The 16,177-nt window shown below is 39.0% G+C and overlaps 1 protein-coding gene across 3 annotated transcripts in view; it reads right to left on the bottom strand.

The window, feature by feature from the left end:
• Positions 1 to 16,177, bottom strand: part of CYTH3 (cytohesin 3) — a 46,888-nt gene that overhangs the window by 7,919 nt on the left and 22,792 nt on the right. The window contains exons 2-9 of one of the 3 annotated variants that reach the window (XM_027878152.1): positions 13,941 to 14,023; positions 13,355 to 13,419; positions 12,860 to 12,926; positions 9,023 to 9,141; positions 5,281 to 5,361; positions 3,133 to 3,245; positions 1,596 to 1,744; positions 694 to 806 (exon numbers count right to left, since the gene is read on the bottom strand). In XM_027878152.1, the coding sequence (XP_027733953.1) occupies positions 694 to 806; positions 1,596 to 1,744; positions 3,133 to 3,245; positions 5,281 to 5,361; positions 9,023 to 9,141; positions 12,860 to 12,926; positions 13,355 to 13,419; positions 13,941 to 14,023 (790 nt within the window). Of the gene's footprint in view, positions 1 to 693; positions 807 to 1,595; positions 1,745 to 3,132; positions 3,246 to 5,280; positions 5,362 to 9,022; positions 9,142 to 12,859; positions 12,927 to 13,354; positions 13,420 to 13,940; positions 14,058 to 16,177 lie in introns of those variants that run through there. The other 2 variants (XM_027878154.1, XM_027878151.1) reach the window with 2 other exon arrangements.

Here is a 16,177-nt window from a genome sequence, read left to right as displayed (position 1 = left end):
AAAAAAAAAAAAAAAAAAAAAAAAAAAAAAAAAAAAAAAAAAAAAAAAAAGAAAAAAAACCCAGGAGGGCAGGAGGAAGAAAATAAAAGAATGAGCAACTGAAGAAGAGGGGACTGGAAAGCATCAGATACGTACCTCCTAATGCAGAATAAGCAGAGACAGCCAGTCACAGAACAGAAAGGTGATAGGTCATAGGCCATAAGGAAAACAAGAAGGCACATTTAAACCACTCATTAAAAAATCATAGCCAAAACCAAACCAAGAGAAACTCACAAATAATATGGAAAAATAAAGACATACAAAAATAACCATTCGAGGAGAAATCCTTTTTTTGGTACACAGAAAACTGAGTTGAAGTATCACACAGTTTTCTGAAATGACCTTATGGAGACTTAGTTGTTATTTATCAGTCACAGCATGTGGCAAATACCATGTGGTGTTTCCTTTTTGTAGCCGAGTTTTTATTTCTCGTCTGTCAGAAATAAAACTCCAGAGTCTGAAACAAGATGGCTAATTTGGATACACAAAATAAAGAGTAACGGCCTCCAGACCTAAAGGAGCTACTTATTTTTGGTTCATCCACTTTTAAAAGCAAAGTTAATCCTGTTACCTTCCCAGGAAAGCAGACACAGAAGCAGCAAACATGCTAAACAATGAACAAACACCCAGCAGCACAAGTGCCCTTGTGACTAACCTAATTTCAGCAGCCAACCTTCTCTATCTGGATTAAAAAAAGTATGTGTTAGGTCATTTCCATCATCCTCTGGAATTTTAAACGGCTCATTCTTAATACTTTCGTACAAATTCTAGAAGAATAAAAAAAAAAAAAGAAAGGAAAAAGACCTCATTAATAAATGTCTTAATAGCAAATGCAACCAGGACATCTTATTGCTTCTCAGACTGTTTGTATTAAAAGCATAGGAAATACTGTCCATCAAATACTGGACTCTCCCTTCTCAATCTTTACAACTTCCATCAAATTTGATTTTAAACCACCACATCTATAAACAAGTCTCTCTTTTTAGTACCAACTTCATAAGCACTCCCAGTAATGACATTTTAATTTTATTTCAGCATTCAGCTTTTCCCAGGTCTCAGTATCAGGTCTCTTTTAGAACAAGTTTTGCCAAATGAATCTGGGTTTTCAGAAAATGGGGTGGGCTATCACATATCTTACAATACATGTTTTTACTCATTTCCCAAGGGACAGGAGGGAGCTCCACAAGACACATGGAAAGAAATGAGAGGCAATAACCAATTATTGTTACTATTTTTTCCAGTTTTCTCTGGAAATTATCCAGAAATACTACTTTTTTTTCCTAAGAAGCCAATTCCCCGAGAATTTTACCACCAGCAAACCACTGATTGATACACAGAGTGTTTCCTCTGAAATCTTCTCTCCTCACCAAAAGGTTGGGCACAGGGAGAGCGAGCTCGAAGCAGCTGTGAACATCACAAAAAGCTGCTTGCAGCTCCTCGAGTGGTTATGCAAGCTAGAAAATGCTCCTCTCGCCCTCCCTCGACAGATCTGCCTGAGAACCGCTGCCCACACTGTGGTGCCTGCTATGGAGACCCCAGGCCATGCCTCGTCTCACCCGCAGCAGCTCCTCGGGGAGGTCTCCGCCCTCGTTGATCCCGCGGTTCATGGAGATGAACCTCTCCACGGTCGGCTTGTCCCGCACGTTGTGGTTGTGCAGGCTGGTGTTCAGCATGATGATGGCAAAGGAGAGCACGTAGCACGTGTCTGAAAGCAGAGGGGCAAAAATGGTTTGTCTGCGTGGTGGGGGCACCAACCTGTGACGTTAACACACAGCTCATCCTGACCGATAAAGAAAAAGAAACAGGAAGCCAAGGAATCCTGAACACTGCACATAAAAAGTCTCAAATCTTTCTTTAAACCGTTCAAGCAAGCCTAAGAAGAAAAAGGTTGGATTTCAAATTAAAAGCCACTATGAGAAAAACAGTACGAGAATCCAAAAAAAAAATTAACTCTATGAAATCATTGCTACCACCCTAAATTAGCATTTCACTTAAAACACTGAAGTGTCGTTGGGCAAAATGTTCTCTGCACACAGACTGCCTAGATCATGTGGTACATCCTATAATAAACTTGGTCAATCAGCCTCCTCCTACTCAGAGTATTTCCAAAGCTTTCTCCAAAGAGGAAGAACTGTCTCTTCAAAATAGTATTTTGAATTGCATTTAGAAAGACTGCAAATGACCCTGACTCAATTCCCTGGCATACAGGAGGCAGCCAGTGCTACTGGATAATATCAGAAGATGACAAAGGAAATCTTATCGTGCCTCTTGACATGGTTATGATTATAGTAAAGTCTCCCTGAGTTCCAGATTCTGTGTAAGAAAAAGCAGAATGGAAACCTCTCTGCTACACAGAGGAAAAAATATTCATGCACCTTCAGCATTTTGGTTTCAGTATTTTCCCCTCTAGGCTGTTGCAGACCTGCTCTACATCCACCTTTTCCTACCCTATCTGTTCCTCAAATTAAGTGATCAACAGCAAACTACGTGTGCCTATAACCAAAGAGCCCAACAATGCCCAGCATTCTGGGCAGTATCACAACGTTTTGGTAGCTTTTATGATTTAAGAATTTAAGTCAATTGGGTAAATAACTCCATGGGAAACTGAGGTGCATTTCTAACTGAGATCAATTATTGCTGAGCAGGCTGCTAAAGAGGATGGATGACTTTCCAGATAATACTATAGCCACATAGAGGGGACTTGATACAGAGATAGTGAGGTATAAAGTCCTTATAACTGACAGAGGAGACCACCCAACCTATTGGTCTCTTCTGCCCTTAAACCTCTGAAAATCTTTCTTTTCCAATCCCTTGACAAAATCTTTGGTGACATTTCTGAAGTGTGTTTTATACTTTAACTGACTTAGATATATATTAATGCTGAAGTTTTATAAATGGAAGTGCATTCTAACCATAAGCTTGCATTGCCTGGATTGGACACTCACATTTTCTCAGTTCTCAGAAATTTTAACCTGAATTTCCAAACTGGCCATTGACTCCTTGAATCAGTTGTAGAAGAACATATATATATATATATATTTATGTTTGGATCATATATGTACTTAAGAACCCCTGCTGTGTCCTGTGACTGACCTGTAGACTGGAAGACTCCTGGGTTACAAAGGCAATAACGTGAAGCAAAAGCTTCCATCATACGATCAATTTTTTGAGCCTCTCCTGGGAGTCTGAAGCTCCACAGAAACTGCCTATGGAAGGGAAGAAGAGTTGTTACACATTGCAGTATTTATATGTTAAGCATATATCACTAACAATCCGAAACAAACAACGAAATAAATCAGCACTGTCTATAGAGAATGTCCTAGAAATATGTTCTCAATCTCTCAACACACAAGTCAGGAGCTATTATAAAGCAACATGCACAGATGGCTAGCCCAGAAATTCAGCCAGCAACACTGCATGCTATCAGGCAAGATAATATGGCAGTTCATATTCTGAGGCTCTCTCTTTTTTCCAGACTAGTAAACAATTTTCTGTATGCATCCCATTTTTGCCATGAGAATGCTAGGGGGGAAAAAAAGAATGAGTTCAATCCTCCCTGGGTTTCCTGGCTACAAAAAGCAATGAACAGTCAGCTAGACTTTACTTACAATGTAAAAAGACACATTACACAAAATATTTCTGGTAGGGGAGAGAAACAAGGAATACAAAAAGACTTAACATCTTTACTGAAACTCATCAAAACCATTTTAAAAATAGTGACAAGAGCAAGAAAACCCCAGTGCTTAGAGAGATGCTGCCTGTCTATTCTAAGTTCACCCTACAAGACTCAAACCTAGGTCTTAAAAAGAATGACTTATGTCAAGATTTCAGTAATTTTGTAATATGTGCAGCAGATCTGTGCTGCTGTTTTAGCATCATGAACTGGAACACAGAGTTTACTTTTGTGGTGGACTGTTTCTACATGTAGGTACACTGGAATGCATACAGGACAGAAGTCTTGACAAATTTACTTTTGGCACACTGTGGTACTGCCAAGTTCCAATGAATTTCATCATTTATTCTTTTATCTCTTAGCAAAAGAATGATCTGAATTAAACCAGGGTCTGAACCAGCAAAGTTACATGCTCTGCCATGCAAAACAAGTCCTCGTTCTTCCCTGTACCCTGGATGCCAATATAATGATCATTTATTCCTGTCTTCATCAGTTTTTATTTCAGGACATTGTATTAAAGTGTCACAGGCCATCTTTAGTTTGTCAGCTCTAGATACTCTTTTACTCACCTCGTGCAACGTTCCAGACCACGAATTTTGTAAGCTACCAAAATACAAACATTTAATAGTAGCAGCTGCTAAGGAAGAATAAAGTCAAACCTAACGGTAAATTGGGTAAAAGGGACAGGAACACGGAGCCTCCCAGACAAGCTTCAGCAGTCACAGAAAAGGCTTCCTTGGCTCAAATCTCAGGCAACTCAAGTTATCATCAGCACATCACTCAACCATAGCAAAGCTGTTCTGACTCCACATCACAAGGCGCTGCACCAGAAACAAGGATCACACGGACATTCCCGTTTCTCCGGTGGCAGGAGGGAGTCACTCGCGGCAACAAAACAGGCAGAACTGTCTGAGTCAACTTAATTTGCTCGATCTGTTACGGATCTTCACGGAGAGGAGAAGGGACCTCACAAGGTCACTGTGTGCAGGCAGCCCAGAGAAATCAAGTGAATTGTTCATTCAGCAAGGGGAGAAAAAACAGACTGAGATATCACACTCTCTTTCACATGACAAGTGGGAAACTCTGAGGGAAGTACAAGGAAATGGCTGTTTCAAAGTTTATCTCTTTGAAATTGGAAATTATCACTGATCACGGCCAGGGGATTTCTCCCCCTCCCTGCCCAGAGGGACAAGCTGAGGTGGAAGGAAAGGAGGAAGACAATTATCTGTTTAAGTAAAGAGTTTGTTCCTTTTTTAACCTATCTCTGTGCTAAGATTAAAAACAGATCTTCAAATGTCCACATGGCAGGAACACCGAGGAGTTACAGCTACATTTCAGTTGCTTGTATTAGTCTGAAATAATCAGGATGTCACCCCCAAGGGCAGCACACACACCAGCCATGGGAAGGGTTAAACAGAGCTGTCTCTGTTCAGCTGCACAGTAATGCTCAGTACACTTGTGCTGAGCTGAGGAGCAGCTTTCTGACCAATAAATCAACACAGTGACTCACAGGAACATGCAATTTGATAAAGGAAGCTCAGGTCAAAAACCAGAAAGAATTTACTCACCTTAAGGCTTGTACAAGATTGAGATCAGCGAACTCATGGAGTTCAACAAAAGCCTGAAGAACTTTAATATTAAATTCATCTCTGTGAAAAACAAAAAAAGGAAAGAGACAATGACAATTCTGAACTTTAGAGACTTGTTAGTTATCTCTATTTGCTTCGGAGAATAAGCAAGGAAATAAACAATCACACTGATCAAATCAAGCCCTCAGAAATAGTCTACACATGTATTTGAAAGGTATTTTAATATTTAACACTAGTATTTTGCCCATTTTTGCTGATAGATCAACAAGAGCCAGTGCACTGAAACTGATTTTAGAACTGCTTATTTGAATTACCCCAAATTGGCCTGGCTTTCTTTGCTTCACTTCTATTATTACAGCACCTGCCTTGATATAAGATGATACCCAACAAATGTATTTGGTAAATCCTTTTGCAGAAAGAATTCATTCATTGTGTCATGAACTCTTAAACAATGGTCAATGGAAAATTAATTTCTATCTCCATAAAGCACATGAGAAACAAACTATCCTTTTTCCCCCTCTAAGAACAGAAAATATTAAAGCAGTCTCTTAATTTATGTACAAACATAAGAAACAAAAATGCTTCAACTGATTTTATCCCAGAGAAAAACCAGCTTTTGAAAAGAGCTACTTAGTATGTACTGTATTCTTATTCCATTCTCAAAAACTGTTACAATGAAAGGTTACTAAAATCAAAATAGGTTTTGAATGAGCTTCCTCTCAACCCATCTTTTACATTTCTGTGTAAATCACGAGTCAAACGATGCTTTGTTTGATACAAAGGTGTTTAAGTGCAAAAGTCACATTTAAGCATTAATGAACACAAGACTATTTGGATGCAGACAGAACTCAGCCTGCACCATCACTCAGTTCATCTGCCAGAAGCACAAAGGTTTCTAATCCTCAGGGTGTGCTTCAAATACATCAGCAAGACAGAATGTTGCATATCAGCCTCCACCCGAAAATGGAAAGGTGTGAACCCCCAGGAATTATCTGTTGCATTACTGACTAACTGCATAGTCAGACCAACCTGTAACACTCACCGGTAAATACCTTAAAGCCAACTATTCATTCACTGGGATGTTCCCACACTGTTTACAGAAAAACACACCAGCTCTGCCAAGCAAATCAAAGCCATTCTAGCAAATTCAGCAATGCACAATCCAACTGTGCAGCTGCTTTCCAGTGAAGTGGCATCACAGTGGAACAAAAGAGCATCCACAGGGGTGCTACTGAGCAAAAGATCGATTTTGTTTATATGTTTGTGATTACTTGTGCTGGGTACACCTCCAAGGACATGAGCTAAATAACATGAAAGGTCTAGGAAGCCACTAAAAAATATAAATGAAGACCTACCCACACAGAAATAAATCTTAAATCTTTTATAGGATGTAATTCATCCCTTATTTATTGTAACTCTTCAGGTGTTATCCCATTTTACCATTAATTTTTTTCAGTTTGCTGAGTGCTGTAAGACTATAAAAGTCAGTAATTTCAAATATACCTCTTTATGGCAGAATGTTACACAAATATTTCATTCATTCTTGTCTTCAGCTATATTTAGCTAGAATGCAGAAGTAATTCACGATGGCCCCCGAGAGGGAGGGGCAAAGTAAAAAAGAACTTCCTCAGACTCCAAATGCCTTGACAGAAGTTAGTGTGGAAGTCAGCAAAAGCTCATCCCTCCAATGCTCTGCTATTCACACAGCACACATCACTCCAGAGCCTGTTTGTGAGGGAGTCACAAAGGCAAAACCAGCAGCTTAAGACACCTCAGTTGTCACATTTTATTTTACCTCAGGGTATTTATTTCACCCCAGGACCTAAAGGTTTAATACATTCTTTTCAGAAAAAACTGAATAAAAATTATTAGGATTCCAGGAAATTAATGTTGCAGCTCAACAGAGTATGATGAACCAATTCCCCACTCCAGACACGGCTGCCTTGACATTTCCACACACGTTCCTGATAATCAGATTGTCATCTCTTCACGGTCACCCCTTACTAATTCATATATGTGAAAAGAAAAAAAATAGAAAGAAATACCATTTGCTTTCCCATTACCATGTTAATATTCCACCCTTCACAGAAATGAGGAAACACACAAAAAAACAATTTATGTAGACTGACTGGATACATTGCAAAAAAGCTCCTTTTAAAGCAGAGGATAATTTTAAAATTTCTTTTTGATTTCAACTGCTCCTTAAAATGGACAGACTGCTTCTGCCTTGTGGCAAAATAGGAGCAATGTGTCCACTTTTTTCATTTCCCCCAAGACCTTACTCTCCAGTTCATAGATCTATACAAAATATCTTGATTGAATTTGCTATTCAGTGTGACCACTAAACTTGACAGTGTGTCAGTCTTGAAAAACTCAGAAGATAAAGATGAATTGCATATTTCTCTCTGTACCCACTCAGCATTAAGGAAGGTTGTGTTGTCAGATTAGACCACAGTGCTGTTCACCATCCCTGCCAGAGAAGCAGCAGAACGAGCAATAACACTTTAAATTTTAAATGTGCACTCACTTAAATAAATCACATGAATATTATTAATGATTCCAGTGAGCCTGGACATACTGGCAAGACCTTTCTGCATGAGCACAGGGTTCTGGGAATGGGGCTAGAAAAACTGGAAATGTTTCAGAAGATGATGCCAAGGTACAGCTCTCACAGGAGAACACAGATTGCTTTATCCAGGCCTTGTTACAGTTCTGCAATTATGGATATTAACAACCAAGTGGTTTTATAATACTGACTGCCCAAATATTCAAGAGAAGCAACACAATTCTGTCGTATAAAAACTGCTGACATGTCTACATATTCTGTATAGACTCCACAGTGAAGATCTATTTTCAAAAGGTATTACAGTAAAAACTTCCATTAAGCCTAAATGTCAAGAGGAAATTGCTGAGCACAAACCGAGCTGTTGATGCCGCAAAGCAGACTGGGGTGTCTCAAAAAGGGATCTGCCACAACACATCCCCACAGGAGTTTATCCTAAATGAGTCAACTGCTAAACCTCCACAACTGGCACCTGAACATGTGCCAGCACGTCACACACACTCCAACCCACCCTGCACTGCCTGGCTCTCGGCTGCCTTTTCCAAAATCAATTCCTGGGTTGCACAGCCATGGAAGTGATTTGCATCCTGGCTGTGTTTTGCAACTGTTGCATTAACACACATGTTGCATGTTTCTTGTACTAGGATTGGTAAGGATCCGGTGCAGCTGCCCTTTGAGACACCTGCTGACTCACGGGAAGTCTCTGTGCAGGGAAGATGACAACACTAAACCTGACAACAGCTATTGTCCCGGGGACTACCCGTTGTAATAAGTAATTTCTTTCCTGTCTGATTATTACTGATTGTCAATGGCTCTTCTCTGGACACAGCACCGAGAGGTACCAGAACTGCTGCAATACAACTCCCAGACATTCCAAAAGCTTACAGTGTTAATTCTGCACTATAGCCACATTTCTCAAAATAATAAATTACAGTTTATTAAGTATCATCCCACAATGTACCCATTTAAAACCAACAACCTAACAGGAAAAAAGCCCTATCACAATGCTGCAGCAGCTTCACATCCCACTGTGGTTTTTATAGAATAGTTGAGCATCTCTCTCACGCAGCCTGTGAAGGGGAAGGTAACCAGCCCAAACCTGTAAATATGCTCTATAAACTCAAGAATAAAGTTTCAATTTCAATATTTCTCTTTTACCTTTCACCGAGGTAATCTCCAATTACCGTTTTATTTAATCCTTCTCCTTTATAAAGGAACTGTGCAATGTCTTCTGCAGTGTTCTGCAGGAGGTCATTTTCTATCAGGAACTGTATTCCCTAGGAAGAACAATTCCAGAGGAAAAAGAATGTTATGTTTTCTTCCACAATCATTGATGGAAATACTGCTCATAACATTTGGTATTAATGTACTTACACAGACATATACATAGCACATTGAGAATTACATTAACCTACAGATTTTTACGTTTTTAAATGAAATGGCAAACAAATGTTTTTCCACTTACATAAGCAGTATATAGTACTGGTTTAAAGATGAAAAATGAGAACACATTTTTAAGGCTAGAAGTACTAGGTGGCAGTTTGAATCCCTCAATAACAGGAAGATCAAATACTAATTGAATAACAATTCCATGTTGCTCTTTGAGTCAGTGTGCGAGCTGGCCCTCGCAGAAACGTCTACAGAGACGTAATTTGCAAAATCACATAATGAAGAGGTACGTGGAAACAACTTAATTACCACCATGACACGAAATAAAGCACCTGTTATAATCTACAAACTGCAACCCAATACATCAAGCCACTACTTGCCATGGAAGTGGCAGCTGAAGATACCGAAACCGGTTTCAAGGAGTTTCTGCTGACATTGGGACTATCCGAGGGTTCTGGCTAGGCTGGGACTGAACTATTCACAAAGGATTGGAGCCACACCAGTCACACACTGCTCAGAAACCAGCCAAGCTTCTACCACGGAGCTTCTAGGGAAGGCAGGGGGAGAGTCTTACCCTGTCCCTCAGAGGGAACTCGGTAAAGCCCCTGGACTCACTCCTGGGCCTCCGTAAATTACTGCCCTACAACTGGCACGCGCCGGGGGAGCCCAGGGAACCTTCTGCAAAGGGGCAAAGAAAGGAGACTAAGGGTTATATAAAGATTGGGTAAAGGATGGGAGGGAGGTTGTTCCAGCACTCAGCAGGTCGTGAAGAGAGAACCAACTCTTTTTCTCTCCCAAAGACGTTGCTGTTCCTGCTGATTTCTTCAAACTGTTAACAGCATGCTAGTGGAATGTAGAAATGGGAACTGTAAGGAATCATAATGTCTTGGATTCTAAGTATGTGCAAAAGAGGTTAATAAGAAATTACTAATATGTTCACCTACAATATTTCAGGATTATCAGAATTTTGTTATTTTCTGCAAGTGGAATATATTTCTTTTTTATTTCACTACAACGGAAAAAAATCCATTATTTTTTGGCATGGCATAGGTGGCCTTCTAGTGACATTCAAAACAGTAATTATCTTTTTGTTTGGTTAATTCTAGCTTTGGATAATGAAATGATTACCTGTCTGACAAAAAAAAAAAAAAAAGTCAATTTTCTGACCTAATTTAACAAAGAAAATGAACTATGATGGTATAAAGCTTGAAGATTTCTTTAGAGAGTCTGGGATGCAATTCTCTCAGAACAATTTTATCATCATCTGAAAATTTCAATGCCAGGCTGCTACTCTGACAACTTAATATTTTGATAAGTCATTTCACAACAGACATGATTTCTTTGCAAAGCATCTATTTTATCTTGAAGCAGAAATAGCTGAGCTTCCCTTGAAATCGATCCCTACAAAGCTTATTTGATAACTAAATATTTAGACAATATTGGACTACAAAACATAGTGGTTTTTCCCACACCAAGTTATCCAAAAAGCTCTGTCAACCAACAGAGAACCTTCCCTGTAACAACACCAGGAACAGCAGATTCCCTTGTCCAACACCTGGCCCGTATTATTCACACTCAGTATAAATAGACTGACCTGAATAGTTTTCTTAAAGTTGTACAAGTTACTGATAATGAACATGACCAGAAGCACGGAAAGCAGAGACTTCAATTTACTGCAAAAATCAATTTATTTTTTTTTTTAATTATTCTTAAGATGCTCAAGAACCAGAAGTCAAACAGACAGGAAAAGGAATCTGTCTGGGACAACAACTCCAGCGTCTGGAATAAATGGCAAAATAGGCCAGGCAAGCCCCTGTCACCTCCTACGCTATCTTTTGTCTTGATGCAAATTTTATTCTCTAGACTGACAGGAGACAAGAGACAGCTGCACTGGTTTAACTTCCCCACACAAACCTCGTGCCTACAGAAACATTCAACGTTCGCTACAAATATCGCACAGATTGAAGTCAACGCAACGAAATCTGCTCTGAGTTTCATCGCTTTCACGGTAACCTCATGACAAAGTTTGCAGCCATTTAAACCCAGCCTTTGTCACAGAGAATTCACTCCCTGGGCTCAGCACAGGCAGTGCTGCCTGGAGTGTAGCACATTTCAAGTCCATGCATTAAACACTATTTCCAGAGCTACTTTCAGAGGGAGGAAAGGGAGAACTGCTCTACACACGGACCAGAACATGTAAAACATGAGAACTCTGTTACTTGGTTTTAAAGGAGAAAACTGGGATTCTGCACAAGTATTACTACCCCAGTTCTCTGGCATTCCTAACTCCAGAGACCATCTTCCCTCCCATTTATGAATGAAAAACATCCTCTTCAAAATGAACTCGAGTGAGTTTTCCCAACATCAGGACTTATATTTTGTCTCTAACTCAAAGCAGGAGCTGCAAACAGCACGATGACCCAGCTCCTGCAGGCCCCCACTGATCCACAGACATTATTAAGAAATTACTACTCTAAGTCTGTTTACCACATTTAAATTATATTACAGTAGCAATGTGGCCACAGCATCTATTTATAGAAATAATTTCAGCCAGCGAGAACAGTAACAGAAAATAGTTAACGCTGGAGTGGAAGCATCTGACATCATCCTGTGACTCTGCCACAAACTTCTAGGCCACGAAAGAGCCGGAGGACAACAAACTATCAGGATATCTGGGGGTGTTCTGCCCTCGACAGAAGTTAGGCAGTCAACAAAATGGAAAACAAAAATTAAAAGGCACGGCCAGCACTTTAAAAAGGGCTCTTTATAAAACACTTGGGAGTTTCTGGCAAACTGAAAACATCCTGAAGAACAGAAGCCATCGCTGCACTTGGAACATTTCAGGAAAGCCACCAAAATGTAACTGAATTCACCACCACTGGAAAGAAAACGTGTCAAGAACGCAGAGAAACAAATGTTAAATGATTTCCAAAAAAACAAATTCCAAATGGAATCTCAAACAACAGAAGACAATAAAACAAAGCAAGGAGGATGAAAAGTGAAAAGAGTAAAGACTAGAAGTCAAATATGTCAAAGCAGCTCTTTTAAATATGTCAGGAGGGTCTGTAAGAAAATGTGCAGGTTCCCAGATTTTCCAGAAAATTAACAATTATTTAAGAAACATAGAGGCACTCCAGAAAAATGAAGTATTTTATTTCTTGGATAATGCACAACATAGTTATTGAAACTGGTAACCAAATTCCTGCCTGCAGGGATTTGTACAAGTCAGATGGGTACACAGCCATGTGTATACACACAATGTAGAAACACATACAGGTCCCTTTTGCACAAACAGAATTTAGATCTGCAAATACAGTCTGCAGGAGACCAAATTAAAAAAAACATGGTAAAGGCGTTTTGGAAGAAAAAAATAGGGAGTAATAAAAAAAAAAATAAATGTATGGCCTCACTAATAACCAAACACCAAAGAACTCCAAGACTGCTCCCAATTTAACCCTGTGCTCAGGCTGTTACAGGATGTGCAAATGAGGCCTGAGAACTGACATTATCAGAAATGGTTCTTAAGCAAAACGTGAATGAATTTGTCACACATCATATTACAAGCAAAAACTGACTCCTGACAAGTGGGGAAAAAAAATGCTCTACCTTCTTAGGGTCCATGTTGAATTTCTTCCTCCCCATGGCTATTTGCTTATTCCTTTGTGTAGTTTTGCTACATATGGAGGAAAAGAAGAAACAACAAGCTGTTATCAGTTGCTCTTTTACTACAACAACAACTTCTAGATATATTTTTAATTTGTATTTTGGCTACTTTGTATCTTCTACGACGAAAACAAGATATTCACTTGTTACAGAGGGGGGATATTATGTTACTATTTTCAATTCCTTGAAATGATTGCAGCTTCAGAGAACTATGTCCTGATCAACTGGACAGTCTAAAATATTACATTCTATCCAACATATTATCTATCCAATTTAATGAAACATCTGTATAGGATAAAGTCAGGCTTTGAAGACTTTATAACAGACTAAATAAAGGTGATCCAATGTTTGTTTAGCATGAGAAAGCTAATTTTATTTGCTGTTCCTGGAAGACCTGCTCCAAGGTCTTAATCATGTCCAGATGTTGGCATTACTTACCTTTCTTCTACACTTGTCAGATTATCAATTTCAGTCATAACCTCAGCAATTTCAAATTTTAATCTCTGTCAAAAGAAGGAAGGACAACACATTACCTCACGTTGAAATACCTTTTGAAATCATCAGTCGTACAATAATATCATCAGTTGGGGTTTATTTTCTCACATTTGCTAGTTACCTGAAGAAAAGGGATGAATCTTAGGGCTTCCTTAGATGTTTGAATATTTTACCACAACTGAATGACTGACAAACACATGGATCTGGCCTTCCAGCGTGTGCTTGTGTCAGAGCACCAAAATCAAATCATCATTACAAGATTTCTTCACCCAGATTTCTCACTCCTATTCTGGATGCAAATCTGCTGTTTAAGGAGTTGTTGGTTACACAAATCAAATCTGTCCATATGTCAGTTCAGGAGTTACCATTTGTGAATCACACATATGAACATAAATCCGAGTCACTACCAGTAATATTTAGCTTAAGCCATTTATATGCTTTTAAAACCACTACCTGTAATTCAGATCTAGTACTGTAACTTAATGTACTGAAGCAGCTTTCCAAGGCTCTCCACAGAAAAATCAATTACCTCAATATCATCAATCAGTTCTTTTTTCCTGCGACGAATATTTAAAAGCTCTTCTCTTTCTTCTAGAGAGAGGTCATCAGGCACTGCAACACAGCAAAATGAACAGGGTTTGAGCATTTGCAAACATACCTCATCACAGAAAACTTAATAAACTGATTAAGAAAAGCAAGTTTACATGAATCATCAGAACATTAATTTTTTTTTTTTAAGCTGGGATAATTATCAGGAAAAAAAAACAAACCAAACCAAACAAACAAACTCACAAATGAAAGCCAAACCTAATTTATTGGTAATCTACAGAAGTCTTAATTAAGGTAACTGAATGAATGACTGTGGACAGAATCTATCTTTCAAAAGACAGACAGACAATGAAAGGAATCTTGTTATCATACAATGTGGTAAGATTTGGCTCTACAGCTTCACTGCCAAATTCAAGTCTGATATAATTCCTATTATACCGGTAACACATCAGAATTCTTCATGTAAATGAATTATGACTCCAAAGGCACGACTATCTTTCAGAGAAAAAAAGTCAAAGAAAATCCAGTGCTATGCACCAGATGTGCATCCTGGTGCTGAGTTCAAACACCAAAAGTTATTTGCACAAACCCTTTGCTTTTCTTGAGCCACCAGATGTTCCCCAGCAAGAAACTCCTTTGGCCAGAGGTTTCTCCTGCTCCTTTGTACAGCACTAGACACCAACCACAAACATTCCCCTCCTGTGCAATGATCCTACAATAACAGTTTTAATGCTTTCTTGGAAACAGCTTGTTAATTATAGAACAGCTTTTCCTTCCAGCTCAGTAAAATGGAACAACAAAAATAATTAATAAGGTATTTAAATGGTTCTGTCCCAACAGCAACACACAACAAGTGAAGTCATTTGGGATGGCCAAAGCCACTGCTTTATGTCCTATACATATTTAACAGGTTATAACAAGAAGACTACCAAAAAAAGGTTCAGCTTGAGAGGAGAGTTTTAAAGTCACATTTGAAACATAGCTTCTGTTCAAATCTTAATAATGAAATATATTGATTATTTCAACATCCAGTGGCTGAGCTCCTTTCCTTTTAGGATCCGAATCACAACATAAAATCCAAATGGCGACAGACCTTGTTAGACATGAAGTAATTACGGCAAATGATCTCATTTAACTACTCCAGATACAAACATGATTAAATTACTTCCAGTTTAGGAAATGACAGTCTTCTGTTGAACAAATACCAGACTTCAGCATGTTTACCTGCTTTTTCTTTTCATCTCATCAGAAACCTACCCACTCCTAAAAATTCCTTGCATGCAAATAGCGCTAAGAGTCTCTTCACATCAGACCTTATAAATACACAATCCTACATCACACCTTTGTACTACATGTATATTCTAAGATCTTAAAACATCAAAGCTCAAGGGATTTTGTGACTGTGCTCACACTGTGTACAAACACACCCCACAAATATTGCAGCTAGTTAACTGAGGACTGGCAACAAAAAACAATTGAGACTGTTATCCAATGCTGAGTATAAAAAAGGCAAACTGTATATAATCAATTATATCCTTAATGCATTTTTGCAGTATTGTAGGTGCAATCACATTAAAGTTTTGCAGTACCAGTATTAGCAAGAGTTCTTACATTTTTAACTTTTTGCCACAGCAAGACGCTTTGGTAACTCTCACCTTAGCTGGCAACTGAGAATACTAATCAGAATCCCAACAGAATATCATTTTATCCATTAAATGTTTAGAATTCATAGATGGTGCTCGCTTTTTCTTCAAGCTGAGTTACAAAATCTCTGGATTAGCCACTACCACAAACCCCTCCCAAAGCTGCACATCAGTGAGTGGCACTGCAGTTTCTTCTCCATTTCCCTACTGTGCACTTAAGGCTCCTTGGGACAGGTTTGGACTATCTGGAACAAGTGAAATTGCTTTTTGGAATCAACGTGAAATTGTGAGAGTTTTCTATGCTCAAGCAACCCACCAAAAAAAAAAAAAAAAAAAAAAAGAACTCAAACACCTCAGTCCTTTTCCTACAGCACCCAGACACTGCCTGCTGTGTGTTCCTCTCCTCTGATCACAGCCCAGACAACCCTCCCAGTGTAATTAATGCTGCTGTTAGACAAAAAAGGAATAAACTAAATGGAGTCAGCCTGCCTTCTGCATTAGGAAATCACATCAAATACCTATCTGCCAGATGCAAGACAAGGAGTCTGCTGGAAAAGAAGATTCTGCGCTAGCA

This window comes from Empidonax traillii, unplaced genomic scaffold, assembly GCF_003031625.1.
Source record: "Empidonax traillii isolate 1590-97213 ecotype Southwest subspecies unplaced genomic scaffold, ASM303162v1 scaffold39:size2480183, whole genome shotgun sequence".
In the NCBI taxonomy this organism is placed as follows: domain Eukaryota; kingdom Metazoa; phylum Chordata; class Aves; order Passeriformes; family Tyrannidae; genus Empidonax; species Empidonax traillii.
This window is presented reverse-complemented; position numbering and strand designations above follow the sequence as displayed.